At 52.3% G+C, this 17,529-nt stretch overlaps 1 protein-coding gene across 1 annotated transcript in view; it reads left to right on the forward strand.

Moving 5' to 3' along the window:
• LTBP4 (latent transforming growth factor beta binding protein 4) overlaps positions 1 to 17,243 on the forward strand; it is a 61,088-nt gene extending 43,845 nt beyond the window's left edge. The window contains 6 exon segments of the mRNA XM_090129873.1: positions 1,610 to 1,762; positions 3,105 to 3,257; positions 5,234 to 5,278; positions 5,517 to 5,633; positions 15,150 to 15,296; positions 17,086 to 17,243. Of these exon segments, the coding sequence (XP_089985999.1) occupies positions 1,610 to 1,762; positions 3,105 to 3,257; positions 5,234 to 5,278; positions 5,517 to 5,633; positions 15,150 to 15,296; positions 17,086 to 17,228 (758 nt within the window). The 3' untranslated portion in view covers positions 17,229 to 17,243.
• Positions 17,244 to 17,529: the final 286 nt, after the last annotated feature.

Below are 17,529 nucleotides of genomic sequence, written 5' to 3' on the forward strand. Positions count from 1 at the left end.
ACCCCAATCCTACCCTCATCCCAATCTTAAACTCCAATCCCAACTCCAGTCTGAATCCCACCCCAACCCAACCCAACCCCATTCCAATCCTAATCCCAACCCCAATCCCAATCCCATCCCAACCCTCATCCCAACCCCATCTCCAGGCCAATCCCAATCCCAATCCTAATCCCATTCCCACTCTAACTCAATCCCACTTCAATCCCGATTCCAATCCCAATCCCATTCCAATCCCAATCCCAATTTAATCCCGACCCCAATCCCACCTTAATCCTGACCCCAATCCCACTCTCACCCCAATCTTAAACCCCAGTCCCAACTCCAGTCCAAATCCCACCCCCAACCCAACCCCAGTCCAATCCTAATCCCAACCCCAATCCCAATCCCATTCCAATCCTAATCCCAACCCTAATCCCAATCCCAACCCCAATCCCAGTCCAATCCTCATCCCAATCCCAATATCCAGGCAAATCCCAATCCCAATCCCAATCCTAATCCCACTCCAACTCTACCTCAATCCCACTCCAATCCCGATTCCAATCCCAATCCCATAATCCCAATCCCCCCACCATAATCCCAATCCCAACCCCCCCCACCGTAATCCCAATCCCAACCCCACCATAATCCTAATCCCAATCCCAACCCCACCATAATCGCAATCCCAAACCCAATCCCCCCACCATAATCCCAATCCCAACCCCACCATAATCGTAATCCCAATCCCCCCACCATAATCCCAATCCCAACCGCACCATAATCCCAATCCTAATACCAATCCCACCCCCCCACCATAATCCCAATCCCAACCCTCCCCACCATAATCCCAATCCCAACCCCACCATAATCCCAGTCCTAATCCTAATCCCAGCCCCAATCCCAATCCCAAACCCCCCCACCATAATCCCAATCCCAACCCCACCATAACCCCAATCCCCCCACCATAATCGCAATCCCGACCCTCCCCACCATAATCCCAATCCCAACCACGCCATAATCCCAATCCTAATCCTAATCCCAACCCCACCATAATCCCAATCCCAATCCCCCCACCATAATCCCAATCCCAACCCCACCATAACCCCAATCCCCCCACCATAATCGCAATCCCAACCCTCCCCACCGTAATCCCAATCCCAACCGCGCCATAATCCCAATCCCAATCCCACCCCCCCACCATAGTCCCAATCCCAAACCCCCCCACCGTAATCCCAATCCCAACCCCACCATAACCCCAATCCCCCCACCATAATCCCAATCCCAACCCTCCCCATCATAATCCCAATCCCAACCCCACCATAATCATAATCCCAACCCTCCCCGCCATAATCCCAATCCCAATTGCACCATAAACCCAATCCCCCCACCGTAATCCCAATCCCAACCCTCCCCACCATATTCCCAATCTCAACCCCACCATAATCCCAATCCTAATCCCAATCCCAACCCCACCATAGTTCTAATCCCAATCCCAACCCCACCGTAATCGCAATCCCAACCCTCCCCACCATAATCCCAATCGCAACTGAACCATAATCCCAATCCCCCCACCGTAATCCCAATCCCAACCGCGCCATAATCCCAATCCTAATCCCAATCCCTCCTCCCGCAGACAACGATGAGTGCCGGGATGAGGGCGACGTGGAGCCGTGCGTTGGGGGGCGCTGTGTCAACACGGTGGGCTCCTATTACTGCGTCTGCAGCCCCCCCCTGGTGCTGGACGGCGCCCAGCGCCGCTGCGTCCCCAACGACACCCACAGCAACGGTGTGACTGGCACCCCGTGTCACCTCATGTCACCCCGTGTCACCTCATGTCACCCCGTGTCACCTCACGTCACCCCCGTGTCACCCCGTGTCACCCCATGTCACCCATATTCCCCTGTACCCCCATACGCCCATATACCCTGACCCCATATCTCCCTATAACCCTATACTCCCATATCCCCCACATCCCCTGACCCCCTGACTCCACACCCCCTGACCCCATATCCCCCATATCCCCCTATACCCCCATATCCCCTGACCCCATATGCCCTCTGACCCCATATCCCCATATCCCCAATACCCCCTGACCGCACACCCCCTGACCCCATATACCGCATATCCCCCCCTATCCCCCTATACCCCCATATCCCCTATGTCCCCTGACCCCATATCCCCCTATGACCCCATACCCCCATATCCCCCATACCCCCTGACACCTGACCCCTGACACCCTGACCCCATACCCCCTGACCCCATTGATCCCTGACCCCTTGACCCCATACCCCCAGACCCCATTGACCCCTGATCCCATACCCCTGACCCCCTGACCCAAACCCCCTGACCCCATTGACCCCTGGCCCCCTGACCCCATACCCCCTGACCCCATTGACCCCTGGCCCCCTGACCCCATACCCCCTGACCCCATTGACACCTGACCCCCTGACCCCATACCCCCTGACCCCATTGACCTCTGACCCCCTGACCCCATACCCCTGACCCCCTGACACCGTTGACCCCCTGACCCCATTGACCTCTGACCCCTGACCCCCTGACCCCATACACCCTGACCCCATTGATCCCTGACCCCATTGACCCCTGACCCCCTGACCCCATTGACCCCCTGACCCCATTGACCCCTGACCCCTGACCCCATACCCCCTGACCCCATTGATCCCTGACCCCCAGACCCCATTGACCCCTGACCCCATACCCCCTGACCACATTGACCCCTGACCCCCTGACCCCATACCCCTGACCTCTGACCCCCTGACACCATTGACCCCCTGATCCCATTGACCCCTGACCCCCTGACCCCCCTGACCCCATTGACCCCATTGACCCCCTGACCCCATTGATCCCTGGCCCCCAGACACCCATACCCCCTGACCGCATTGACCAGTGACCCCCTGACCCCATACCCCCTGACCCCATTGACCCCTGACCCCATACCCCTGAACCCCTGACCCCATACCCCCTGACCCCATACCCCCTGACCGCATTGACCCCATAAACCCTGACCCCTGGCCCCTGACCCCCTGACCCCACACCCCTAACCCCCTGACCCCCTGAACCCCATGCCCCCTGACCCATTGACCCCTGACCCCTGACCCCTGCCCCCCCAGAGGACGCGGTGGGGCTGTGCTGGCAGGAGGTCGGACCCGACCTGGTTTGCGGGCGCCCCCGCCTGGACCGAGCGCTGCCCTACAGCGAGTGCTGCTGCCTCTACGGCGCCGCCTGGGGCATGGACTGCGCGCTCTGCCCCGCCAGGGACTCCGGTATGGGGCACCCAAACCCTACAGCCCAAACCCTACAGCCCACATCCTATAGCCCTCAGCCCACATCCTATAGCCCTCAGCCCATATCCTATAGCCCACAGCCCACATCCTATAGCCCTCAGCCCATATCCTACAGCCCAAACCCTATAGCCCACATCCTATAGCCCACAGCCCAAACCCTATAGCCCACAGCCCACATCCTATAGCCCTCAACCCATATCCTACAGCCCAAACCCTATAGCCCACATCCTAGAGCCCACATCCTATAGCCCACAGCCCACATCCTATAGCCCTCAACCCATATCCTACAGCCCAAACCCTACAGCCCAAATCCTATAGCCCACATCCTATAGCCCACAGCCCAAACCCTATAGCCCACATCCTAGAGCCCACAGCCTATAGCCCTCAGCCCAAACCCTACAGCCCAAACCCTACAGCCCTCAGCCCACATCCTATAGCCCACAGCCCATATCCTACAGCCCAAACCCTATAGCCCACATCCTATAGCCCACATCCTATAGCCCACAGCCCAAAACCTATAGCCCACAGCCCACATCCTATAGCCCTCAACCCATATCCTACAGCCCAAACCCTATAGCCCACATCCTAGAGCCCACATCCTATAGCCCACAGCCCAAACCCTATAGCCCACATCCTAGAGCCCACATCCTATAGCCCACAGCCCAAACCCTATAGCCCACATCCTAGAGCCCACATCCTATAGCCCACAGCCCACATCCTATAGCCCTCAGCCCATATCCTACAGTCCAAACCCTATAGCCCACATCCTATAGCCCTCAACCCATAACCCATAGCCCTCAGCCCACATCCTATAGCCCCCAACCCATAGCCCATAGCCCTCAGCCCACATCCTATAGCCCAAACCCTACAGCCCAAACCCTATAGCCCTCAGCCCACATCCTATAGCCCTCAGCCCACATCCTACAGCCCAAACCCTATAGCCCTCAGCCCACATCCTAGAGCCCCCAGCCCATATCCTACAGCCCAAACCCTATAGCCCACAGCCCACATCCTATAGCCCACATGCTATAGCCCACAGCCCAAACCCTGTAGCCCACATCCTATAGCCCACAGCCCAAACCCTATAGCCCTAAGCTCACATCCTGGAGCCCTCAGCCCATATCCTACAGCCCAAACCCTATAGCCCACAGCCCACATCCTATAGCCCTCAACCCATAGCCCATAGCCCTCAGCCCACATCCTATAGCCCACAGCCCAAACCCTATAGCCCACATCCTATAGCCCACATCCTATAGCCCACACCCTATAGGCCATAGGCCACATCCCACATCCCGTATCCCATACATCCCCCACATTTAACCCCCCCATAACCCCATATTTCCCCCCCCCACATAATTTCCCCCCCCATAACCCCATATTTCCCCCCCCCATAATTTACCCCCCCATAACCCCATATTTCCCCCCCCCCACATTGAACCCCCCCATAACCCCATATTTCCCCCCCCCACATAATTTCCCCCCCCACAACCCCATATTTCCCCCCCCCACATTGAACCCCCCCACAACCCCATATTCCCCCCCCCACATTGAACCCCCCCATAACCCCATATTATTTCCCCCCCCCATATTTAATCCCCCCATAACCCCATATTTCCCCCCCCACATTGAACCCCCCCACATTGAACCCCCCCATAACCCCATATTTCCCCCCCCCATAATTCTCCCCCCCCACAACCCCATATTCCCCCCCCCCACATTGAACCCCCCCACATTGAACCCCCCCATAACCCCATATTTTCCCCCCCCCCATAATTCCCCCCCCCACAATCCCATATCCCCCCCCCCCACATTGAACCCCCCCATAACCCCATATTTTCCCCCCCCCCCATAATTCCCCCCCCCACAACCCCATATTCCCCCCCCCCACATTGAACCCCCCCATAACCCCCTATTATTTTCTTTACCCCCCCCCCCCCCCCCGATTTTCCCAACAGACGACTTCGAATTCCTCTGCAACGCCCTTCGCCCCCCCCCCCCCGGCCCCCCCCCGTTACCCCAACCCTCCATTCCCCCCCCCTTTCCCCCCCCCCCCCCATACGGTCTCCCCTATTCCCCCCCCTCCCCCTTCCCTATCCTGACCCCCCCGCGGCACCGAGGCCATTTTACCCCCCCGACCCCCTCGGCGGGGGGGGGGCCTTCGCTTTGCCCCCCCTTTTTTATGAAGAAATGGGAGATTTTGGGGGGGGGGCCACCGGGGGGGGGGGGGGGGGGGCGGAGGACCCCCCCGCTCTTATCGAGCCCCCCCCGAGGAAGAGGAGGAAGAGGAAGAAGAGGTGGAGCCCCCCCCCCCCGGGGTGTGGGGGGCTGAGAGCGCGGGGGGGGGCGGCGAGGATGGTGAGTTGGGGGGGGGGGGCAATTTTGGGGGGGGGGGGGGTCAGGATTTTTGGGGGGGGGTCAGGTTTTTGGGGGGGTTTATGGGGGGGATTGAGGGTTTTTGGGGGGGGGCAGCGAGGATGGGGAGTTGGGGGGGGGCAATTTGGGGGGGGGGGCAGGTTTTTGGGGGGGGGTCAGGTTTTTTGGGGGGGTTTATGGGGGGGATTGGGGTATTTTTTTGGGGGGGTCCTTGGGGATGTGGGGGGGTGAATGAATGGGGGGGGGGCGGCGAGGATGGGGAGTTGGGGGGGGGCAATTTTGGGGGGGGGTCAGGTTTTTTGGGGGGGTTTATGGGGGGGATTGGGGGTTTTTGGGGGGGGGGCAGCGAGGATGGGGAGTTGGGGGGGGCATTTTGGGGGGGGGTCAGGTTTTTTTTTGAGGGGGGGTTGGGTTCTTTTGGTGGGGTTATGGGGGGGATTGGGGGTTTTTGGGGGGGGGGTTGGGGGTATTTTGGGACCCCCCCCCCTTGGGGATGTGGGGGTTTTAATGGATGGGGGGGGCAGTGAGGATGGGGAGTTGGGGGGGGCATTTTGGGGGGGGGGGGTCAGGTTTTTTGGGGGGGGGTTGGGGATGTGGGGGGGTGAATGAATGGGGGGGGGGCGGCGAGGATGGGAAGTTGGGGGGGGCAATTTTTGGGGGGGGGGTCAGGTTTTTTTTGGGGGGGGTTGGGGTTATTTTGGGGGGGTTTATGGGGGGATTGGGGGTTTTTTGGGGGGGGGTTGGGGGTATTTTGGGACCCCCCCCCCCTTGGGGATGTGGGGGTTTTAATGGATGGGGGGGGCAGCGAGGATGGGGAGTTGGGGGGGGCATTTTGTGGGGGGGGGTCAGGTTTTTTGGGGGGGGGTTGGGGATTTGGGGGGGTGAATGAATGGGGGGGGGCAGCGAGGATGGGGAGTTGGGGGGTCACTTTTGGGGGGGGGGTCAGGTTTTTTTGGGGGGGGGTCAGGTTTTTGGGGGGGTTTATGGGGGGGATTGGGGTTTTTTTGGGGGGGGTCCTTGGGGATGTGGGGGGGTGAATGAATGGGGGGGGGCGGCGAGGATGGGGAGTTGGGGGGGGCAATTTTGGGGGGGGGCAATTTTGGGGGGGGGGTCAGGTTTTTTGGGGGGGGTCAGGTTTTGGGGGGGTTTATGGGGGGGATTGGGGGTTTTTTGTGGGGGGGCAGTGAGGATGGGGAGTTGGGGGGGGGCAATTTTGGGGGGGGGTCTCAGGTTTTTGGGGGGGGTCAGATTTTTGGGGGGGTTTATGGGGGGGATTGGGGGTTTTTTGGGGGGGGGCAGCGAGGATGGGGAGTTGGGGGGGTATTTTTTGGGGGGGGGTCAGGGTTTTGGGGGGGGGCAGGTTTTTGGGGGGTTTATGGGGGGGATTGGGGTATTTTTTTGGGGGGGGGTCCTTGGGGATGTGGGGGGGTGAATGAATGGGGGGGGGGCAGCGAGGATGGGGAGTTGGGGGGGGCAATTTTTGGGGGGGGGTCAGGTTTTTTGGGGGGGGGTCAGGTTTTTGGTGGGTTTATGGGGGGGATTGGGGGTTTTTTGGGGGGGGGGCAGCGAGGATGGGGAGTTGGGGGGGGCATTTTGGGGGGGGGGTCAGGTTTTTTTTGGGGGGGGTTGGGGTTCTTTTGGGGGGGGTTATGGGGGGGATTGGGGGTTTTTTGGGGGGGGGTTGGGGGTATTTTGGGACCCCCCCCCTTGGGGATGTGGGGGTTTTAAGGGATGGGGGGGGCAGTGAGGGTGGGGAGTTGGGGGGGGCATTTTTTGGGGGGGGGGGTCAGGTTTTTTGGGGGGGGGTCCTTGGGGATGTGAGGGGGTGAATGAATGGGGGGGGGCAGCGAGGATGGGGAGTTGGGGGGAGGGCAATTTTTGGGGGGGGGGTCAGGTTTTTGGGGGGGTTTATGGGGGGGATTGGGGGTTTTTTGGGGGGGGCAGCGAGGATGGGGAGTTGGGGGGGCATTTTTTGGGGGGGGGTCAGGTTTCTGGGGGGGGGTCAGGTTCTTGGGGGGGTTTATGGGGGGGATTGGGGTATTTTTTTGGGGGGGGTCCTTGGGGATGTGGGGGGGTGAATGAATGGGGGGGGGCGGCGAGGATGGGGAGTTGGGGGGGGGCAATTTTGGGGGGGGGTCAGATTTTTTGGGGGGCTTATGGGGGGGGATTGGGGGTTTTTTTGGGGGGGCAGCGAGGATGGGGAGTTGGGGGGGGCATTTTTTGGGGGGGGGTCAGGTTTTGGGGGGGGGTTGGGATGTGGGGGGGTGAATGAATGGGGGGGGCAGTGAGGTTGGGGAGTTGGGGGGGGGCTATTTTGGGGGGGGGGTCAGGTTTTTTTTGGGGGGGGTCAGGTTTTTGGGGGGGTTTATGGGGGGGATTGGGGTATTTTTTGGGGGGGGGGGTCCTTGGGGATGTGGGGGGGTGAATGAATGGGGGGGGGCGGCGAGGATGGGGAGTTGGGGGGGGCACTTTTGGGGGGGGGGTCAGGTTTTTGGGGGGGGGTTGGGGTTCTTTTGGGGGGGGTTTATGGGGGGGATTGGGGGTTTTTTTGGGGGGGGGTTGGGGGGATTTTGGGACCCCCCCCCTTGGGGATGTGGGGGTTTTAATGGATGGGGGGGGCAGTGAGGATGGGGAGTTGGGGGGGGCATTTTGGGGGGGGGGTCAGGTTTTTGGGGGGGGTTTATGGGGGGGATTGGGGTATTTTTTGGGGGGGGGTCCTTGGGGATGTGGGGGGGTGAATGCATGGGGGGGGGCAGTGAGGATGGGGAGTTGGGGGGGGGGCAATTTTGGGGGGGGGTCAGATTTTTTGGGGGGCTTATGGGGGGGATTGGGGGTTTTTTGGGGGGGGCAGTGAGGATGGGGAGTTGGGGGGGGCATTTTTTGGGGGGGGGCTCAGGTTTTTTGGGGGGGGGTTGGGGATGTGGGGGGGTGAATGAATGGGGGGGGGGCGGCGAGGATGGGGAGTTGGGGGGGGGCAATTTTGGGGGGGGGGTCAGGTTTTTTTGGGGGGGGGTCAGGTTTTTGGGGGGGTTTATGGGGGGGATTGAGGGTTTTTGGGGGGGGGCAGCGAGGATGGGGAGTTGGGGGGGGCATTTTGGGGGGGGGGTCAGGTTTTTTTTGGGGGGGGTTGGGGTTATTTTGGGGGGGTTATGGGGGGGATTGGGAGTTTTTGGGGGGGGGGTTGGGGGTATTTTGGGACCCCCCCCCTTGGGGATGTGGGGGTTTTAATGGATGGGGGGGGCAGTGAGGATGGGGAGTTGGGGGGGGGCATTTTTGGGGGGGGGGTCAGGTTTTTTGGGGGGGGGTTCGGGTCTTTTGGGGGGGGTTATGGGGGGATTTGGGGTTTTTTTGGGGGGGGGATTTGGGGTTTTTTTTTGGGGGGGGACTGGGGGGGGGTTGGGGTTTTTCTTAGTGGGATTTTGGGGCTTTTTGGGGGATTTGGGGGGATTTTAGTGGGATTTGGGGTTTTTAATGGGATTTGGGGGTTTTGAGTGGGATTTTGGGGTTTTGAATGGGATTTTGGGGCTTTTTTGTGGGATTTGGGGTTTTTTTCATGGGATTTGTGGACTTAAAATGGGAACTTTGGGTCTTTTTTATGGGATTTCTGGGTATTTTAGTGGGATTTTGGGTTCATTTGAATGGGATTGGGGAATTTTGAATGGGATCTTTGGTTCTTGAATGGGATTTTGGGGTATTTTAGTGGGATTTTGGGGTATTTTAGTGGGATTTGCGGTTTTTAATGGGATTTGTGGGTGTAGAGTGGGATCTTCTGGTTCCTTCATGGGATTCTGGGGCTTTTTAATGGGATTTTGGGGCATTTTGTTGGGATTTTATGTTCTTTTGAATGGGATTTGGGGATTTTGAATGGCATCTTTGGGGTTTTGAATGGGATTCTGGGTCTTTTTTATGGGATTTTGGGGCATTTTAGTGGGATTCTGGGTTCATTTGAACGGGATTTGGGGATTTTGAGTGGGATCTTTGGGATTTTCAATGGGATTTTGGGGCATTTTAGTGGGATTTGGGGTTTTTTATGGGATTTGGTGGTGTAGAGTGGGATCTTCTGTTTCCTTCATGGGATTCTAGGGCTTTTTAATGGGATTTTGGGGCATTTTAGTGGGATTTCATGTTCTTTTGAATGGGATTTGGGGATTTTGAATGGCATCTTTGGGGTTTTGAATGGGATTCTGGGTCTTTTTTATGGGATTTTGGGGCATTTTTGTGGGATTCTGGGTTCATTTGAACGGGATTTGGGGATTTTGAGTGGGATCTTTGGGTTTTCAAATGGGATTTTGGTGCTTTTTGAATGGGATTTGTGGACGTAGAATGGGATCTTTGAGGTTCTTTTATGGGATTTTGGAATATTTTAGTGGGATTCTGGGTTCATTTTAATGGGATTTGGGGATTTGGAATGGGATCGTCGGGTATTGTAATGGGATTTTGGGGCATTTTAGTGGGATTTGGGGTTTTGAGTGGGGTTTGGTGGTGTGGAGTGGGATCTTCTGTTTCAATCACGGGATTTTGGTGCTTTTTCATGGGATTTAGTGGGAATTCATGTTCTTTTGAATGGGATTTGGGGATTTTGAGTGGGATCTTTGGGATTTTCAATGGGATTTGGGGGTATTTTAGTGGGATTTGGGGTTTTTTATGGGATTTGGTGGTGTAGAGTGGGAACTTCTGTTTCCTTCATGGGATTTTGGGGCTTTTTTATGGGATTTTGGGGTATTTCAGTGGGATTTTGGGTTCTTTTGAATGGGATTTGGGGATTTGGAGTGGGATCTCTGAGTTTTTGAATGGGATTTGGGGGTATTTTAGTGGGATTTGGGGTTTTTTATGGGATTTGGTGGTGTAGAGTGGGAACTTCTGTTTCCTTCATGGGATTTTGGGGCTTTTTTATGGGATTTTGGGGTATTTCAGTGGGATTTTGGGTTCTTTTGAATGGGATTTGGGGATTTGGAGTGGGATCTCTGAGTTTTTGAATGGGATTTTGGGGTATTTTAGTGGGACTTGGGGTTTTTAATGGGATTTGGTGGTGTAGGGTGGGATCTTCTGTTTCTTTCATGGGATTTTGGGGCTCTTTTATGGGATTTTGTGGCATTTTAGTGGGATTTTATGTTCTTTTGAATGGGATTTGGGGATTTTGAGTGGGATCTTTGGGATTTTCAATGGGATTTGGGGGTATTTTAGTGGGATTTGGGGTTTTTTATGGGATTTGGTGGTGTAGAGTGGGATCTTATGTTTCCATTATGGGATTTTTGGGGTTTTTAATGGGATTTGGGGGCATTTTAGTGGGATTCTGGGTTCATTTGAATGGGATTTGTGGATTTTGAATGGCATCTTTGGGGTTTTGAATGGGATTTTGGGGCTTTTTTATGGGATTTTGGCTTTCAATGGGATTTTGGTGCTTTTTGAATGGGATTTGTGGACGTGGAATGGGATCTGTGAGGTTCTTTTATGGGATTTTGGAGTATTTTAGTGGGATTTGGGGTTCGTTTGAATGGGATTTAGGTTTTTGAGTAGGACCTTTGGCTTTTTGAATGGGATTTTGGGGCATTTTAGTGGGATTTGGAGTTTTTTATGGGATTTGGTGGTGTAGAGTGGGATCTTCTGTTTCCTTCATGGGATTTTGGGGCTCTTTTATGGGATTTTGGGGCATTTTAGTGGGATTCTGGGTTCATTTGAATGAGATTTGTGGATTTTGAATGGCATCTTTGGGGTTTTGAATGGGATTTTGGGGCTTTTTTTGGGATTTGGGGTTTTGAATGGGATTTGTGGACGTAGAATGGGATCTCTGTGTATTTTAATGGGATTTGGGGATATTTTAGTGGGATTTCATGTTCTTTTGAATGGGATTTGGGGATGTTGAGTGGGATCCTTGGTTTTTTGAATGGGATTTTGGGGCATTTTAGTGGAATTTGGAGTTTTTTATGGGATTTGTGGGCGTAGAGTGGGATCTTCTGGTTCCTTCATGGGATTCTGGGTCTTTTTTATGGGATTTTGGGGCATTTTGGTGGGATTTTATGTTCTTTTGAATGGGATTTGTGGATTTTGAATGGCATCTTTGGGGTTTTGAATGGGATTCTGGGTCTTTTTTATGGGATTTTGGGGCATTTTTGTGGGATTCTGGGTTCATTTGAACGGGATTTGGGGATTTTGAGTGGGATCTTTGGGATTTTCAATGGGATTTTGGGGCATTTTAGTGGGATTTGGAGTTTTTTATGGTATTTGTGGGTATAGAGTGGGATCTTCTGTTTCAATCATGGGATTTTGGTGCTTTTTAATGGGATTTTGGGGCATTTTAGTGGGATTTTGGGTTCATTTGAATGGGATTTGGGGATTTTGAGTGGGATCGTCGGGTATTGTAATGGGATTTTGGGGCATTTTAGTGGGATTTGGGGTTTTTAATGGGATTTGGTGGTGTAGAGTGGGATCTTCTGGTTCCTTCATGGGATTTGGGGCTTTTTAATGGGATTTTGGGGTATTTCAGTGGGATTTTGGGTTCATTTGAACGGGATTTGGGGATTTTGAGTGGGATCTTTGGGATTTTCAATGGGATTTGGGGGTATTTTAGTGGGATTTTGGGTTTTTTATGGGATTTGGTGTTGTAGAGTGGGATCTTCTGTTTCCTTCATGGGATTCTGGGGCTTTTTAATGGGATTTTGGGGCATTTTAGTGGGATTTTATGTTCTTTTGAATGGGATTTGGGGATTTTGAATGGCATCTTTGGGGTTTTGAATGGGATTCTGGGTCTTTTTAATGGGATTTTGGGGCATTTTAGTGGGATTCTGGGTTCATTTGAACGGGATTTGGGGATTTTGAGTGGGATCTTTGGGATTTTCAATGGGATTTTGGGGCATTTTAGTGGGATTTGGGGTTTTTTATGGGATTTGGTGGTGTAGAGTGGGATCTTCTGGTTCCTTCATGGGATTTTGGGGCTCTTTTATGGGATTTTGCGGTGTTTTAGTTGGGATTTGGGGATTTTAATGGGATTTGTGGACGAAGAATGGGATTTGGGGTCTTTTTTTTGGGATTTTGGGGCTTTTTTATGGGATTTTGGGGCTTTTTTATGGGATTTTGGGGCTTTTTTATGGGATTTTGGCTTTCAATGGGATTTTGGTGCTTTTTGAATGGGATTTGTGGACGTAGAATGGGATCTGTGAGGTTCTTTTATGGGATTTTGGAGTATTTTAGTGGGATTTTGGGTTCGTTTGAATGGGATTTGGGTTTTTGAGTAGGATCTTTGGCTTTTTGAATGGGATTTTGGGGCATTTTAGTGGAATTTGGAGTTTTTGATGGGATTTGTGGGTGTAGAGTGGGATCTTCTGTTTCTTTCATGGGATTTTGCGGCTCTTTTATGGGATTTTGGGGCATTTTAGTGGGATTCTGGGTTCATTTGAATGGGATTTGGGGATTTTGAATGGCATCTTTGGGGTTTTGAATGGGATTTTGGGGCTTTTTTATGGGATTTGGGGTTTTTAATGGGATTTGTGGACGTAGAATGGGATCTCTGTGTATTTTAATGGGATTTGGGGATATTTTAGTGGGATTTCATGTTCTTTTGAATGGGATTTGGGGAAGTTGAGTGGGATCTTTGGCTTTTTGAATGGGATTTTGGGGCATTTTAGTGGAATTTGGAGTTTTTTATGGGATTTGGTGGTGTAGAGTGGGATCTTCTGTTTCCTTCATGGGATTTTGGGGCTCTTTTATGGGATTTTGTGGCATTTTAGTGGGATTTTATGTTCTTTTGAATGGGATTTGGGGATTTTGAGTGGGATCTTTGGGATTTTCAATGGGATTTGGGGGTATTTTAGTGGGATTTGGGGTTTTTTATGGGATTTGGTGGTGTAGAGTGGGATCTTCTGTTTCCATTATGGGATTTTTGGGGTTTTTAATGGGATTTGGGGGCATTTTAGTGGGATTCTGGGTTCATTTGAATGGGATTTGTGGATTTTGAATGGCATCTTTGGGGTTTTGAATGGGATTTTGGGGCTTTTTTATGGGATTTTGGCTTTCAATGGGATTTTGGTGCTTTTTGAATGGGATTTGTGGACGTGGAATGGGATCTGTGAGGTTCTTTTATGGGATTTTGGAGTATTTTAGTGGGATTTGGGGTTCGTTTGAATGGGATTTGGGTTTTTGAGTGGGATCATCGGGTATTGTAATGGGGTTTTGGGGTATTTTAGTGGGATTTTATGTTCTTTTGAACGGGATTTGGGGATTTTGAATGGCATCTTTGGGGTTTTGAATGGGATTTGGGGCTTTTTAAGGGGATTTGGGGTTTTTAATGGGATTTGTGGGTGTAGAGTGGGATCTCTGTGTATTTTAATGGGATTTGGGGATATTTTAGTGGGATTTTGGGTTCTTTCGAATGGGAATTGGGGATGTTGAGTGGGATCTTTGGCTTTTTGAATGGGATTTTGGGGCATTTTAGTGGGATTTGGAGTTTTTTATGGGATTTGGTGGTGTAGAGTGGGATCTTCTGTTTCCTTCATGGGATTTTGGGGCTCTTTTATGGGATTTTGGGGCATTTTAGTGGGATTTTGGGTTCATTTGAATGGGATTTGTGGATTTTGAATGGCATCTTTGGGGTTTTGAATGGGATTTTGGGGCTTTTTTTGGGATTTGGGGTTTTGAATGGGATTTGTGGACGTAGAATGGGATCTCTGTGTATTTTAATGGGATTTGGGGATATTTTAGTGGGATTTCATGTTCTTTTGAATGGGATTTGGGGATGTTGAGTGGGATCCTTGGTTTTTTGAATGGGATTTTGGGGCATTTTAGTGGAATTTGGAATTTTTTATGGGATTTGTGGGTATAGAGAGGGATCTTCTGTTTCAATCATGGGATTTTGGTGCTTTTTAATGGGATTTTGGCGCATTTTAGTGGGATTTTGGGTTCATTTGAATGGGATTTGGGGATTTTGAATGGCATCTTTGGGGTTTTGAATGGGATTCTGGGTCTTTTTTATGGGATTTTGGGGTATTTTAGTGGGATTCTGGGTTCATTTGAATGGGATCTTTGGGATTTTCAATGGGATTTTGGGGTTTTTGAATGGGATTTGGGGTTTTTATGGGATTTGTGGGTGTAGAGTGGGATTTTCTGGTTCCTTCATGGGATTCTGGAGCTTTTTCATGGGATTTTGGCGCATTTTGGTGGGATTTTGGGTTCATTTGAATGGGATTTGGGGATTTTGAATGGCATCTTTGGGGTTTTGAATGGGATTTTGGGGCTTTTTTATGGGATTTGGGGTTTTGAATGGGATTTGTGGACGTAGAATGGGATCTCTGTTTATTTTAATGGGATTTGGGGATATTTTAGTGGGATTTCATGTTCATTTGAATGGGATTTGGGATTTTGAATGGGATTTTGGGTCGGTCCGGGTGCATTTCGCTCCAAATTCCTCCTATTTCTATGGGATTTGGGGGCATTTGGGTGGGATTTGGGGTGGGATTTGGGGGGGGCCGTCGGCTCTAATGCCCCCCCCCCCATTTATCACTGCAGCCCCCCCCGTGGCGGAGGCGCTGCCCCCCGAGCAGTGCGGGGTGCTGAGCGGCTGCCAGCACGGCCGCTGCGTGCGGATCCCGCAAGGCTTCACCTGCGTCTGCGACCGCGGCTTCCGCCTGCACCGCGCGCGCATGGCCTGCATCGGTGCGCCGCCCCCCACCCCAACCCCAATCCCTAATCCCTAATCCCAATCCCTAATCCCAATCCCTAATCCTAATCCTGTAATCCCAATCCGTAATCCCAATCCCTAATCCTAATCCTGTAATCCCAATCCCTAATCCCTATCCCTAATCCTAATCCTGTAATCCCAATCCCTAATCCTAATCCCTAATCCCTATCCCTAATCCTAATCCTGTAATCCCAATCCCTAATCCCAATCCCTAATCCTAATACCTAATCCCAATCCCTAACCCCAATCCTGTAATCCCAATCTCTAATCCCGATCCCTAATCCTAATCCCAAATCCCAATCCCTAAACCTAATCCCTAATCCTAATCCTGTAATCCCAATCCCTAATCCCAATCCCTAATCCCTATCCCTAATCCTAATCCTGTAATCCCAATCCCTAATCCCAGTCCCTAATCCCAATCCATAATCCTAATCCTGTAATCCCAATCCCTAATCCCTATCCCAAATCCCAATCCCTAATCCCAATCCTGTAATCCCACTCCCTAATCCCAATCCCTAATCCCTATCCCAAATCCCAATCCCTAATCCCAATCCTGTAATCCCACTCCCTAATCCCAATCCCTAATCCTAATCCTGTAATCCTAATCCCTAATCCCTATCCCTAATCCTGTAATCCCTAATCCTAATCCTGTAATCCCAATCCCTAATCCCAACCCCTATTCCCAATCCCTAATCCTAATCCCTAATCCTAATCCCAAATCCCAATCCCTAAACCTAATCCCTAATCCTAATCCTGTAATCCCAGTCCCTAATCCCAGTCCCTAATCCCAATCCATAATCCTAATCCTGTAATCCCAATCCCTAATCCCTATCCCAAATCCCAATCCCTAATCCCAATCCTGTAATCCCACTCCCTAATCCCTATCCCAAATCCCAATCCCTAATCCTAATCCTGTAATCCCAATCCCTAATCCCAATCCCTAATCCTAATCCTGTAATCCCAATCCGTAATCCCAATCCCTAATCCTAATCCTGTAATCCCAATCCCTAATCCCAATCCATAATCCTAATCCTTTAATCCCAGTCCCTAATCCCAATCCCTATTCCCAATCCCTAATCCTAATCCTGTAATCCCAATCCCTAATCCCAATCCCAAATCCTAATCCTGTAATCCCAATCCCTAATCCCTATCCCTAATCCTAATCCTGTAATCCCAATCCCTAATCCCAATCCCTAATCCCAATCCTGTAATCCCAATCCCTAATCCCAATCCCTAATCCTAATCCTGTAATCCCAGTCCCCAATCCTAATCCTGAATCCCAATCCCTAATCCCAATCCCTAATCCTAATCCTGTAATCCCAGTCTCTAATCCCAATCCCTAATCCCAGTCCCCAATCCTAATCCCTAATCCCAATCCCTAATCCCAATCCCTAATTCTAATCCCTAATCCTAATCCTGTAATCCCAGTCTCTAATCCCAATTCCTAATCCCAGTCTCCAATCCCTAATCCCCTAATCCCAATCCCTAATCCCAGTCCCCAATCCTAATCCCTAATCCCAATCCCTAATCCTAATCCTGTAATCCCAGTCTCTAATCCCAATCTCTAATCTGAATCTCCAATCCCAATCCCTAATCCCAATCCTTAATCCCAACCACAAATCCCAATCCCAGCCCTTAATCCTAATCTCCAGTCCCAATCCCCTAATCCTAATCCCGTAATCCCAGTCCCTAATCCCAATCCCTAATCCCAATCCTTAATCCCAATCCCTTAATCCCAATCCTAATCCCAATCTCTCCCCACAGACATCGACGAGTGCTCGGACCCCTCTCATTGCAGGGGGGGTCGCTGTCTCAACACCCTCGGCTCTTTCCGCTGCCTTTGCCCCCCCGGCTTCATCCAGGCTCAGACCCCCCCCCGCTGCATCCCCCCCCGGCCCCACGCCTGACCCCCCCCCCGGGGGGGGGGATCCTGTACTCTGTATTTATTGTCTGTGTGTATATATATAGGGCCGGGGTGGGGGGGAAGGGGGGGGCAGGAGGGGCTATAGGCACTGGGGGGGGCACCACCCGGACCCCCCCCCCCCTCTCCCCCGCTCTCCCCCTCCCCACAAACTTATTTTACAGAATAAAGGTTTTCTATAAAAGGATTCTATGGGGGGGGGGGCGGGGGGGTTGGACCACCCCATGTGGATTTGGGACCCATCCCAAGTCATCGTCGTCCCCCCCCCAAAAAAAAAATGGAAGTGG

The sequence above is a fragment of the Phasianus colchicus genome, chromosome 38, assembly GCF_987193195.1.
Source record: "Phasianus colchicus chromosome 38, bPhaCol1.hap1.1, whole genome shotgun sequence".
Classification (NCBI taxonomy): domain Eukaryota; kingdom Metazoa; phylum Chordata; class Aves; order Galliformes; family Phasianidae; genus Phasianus; species Phasianus colchicus.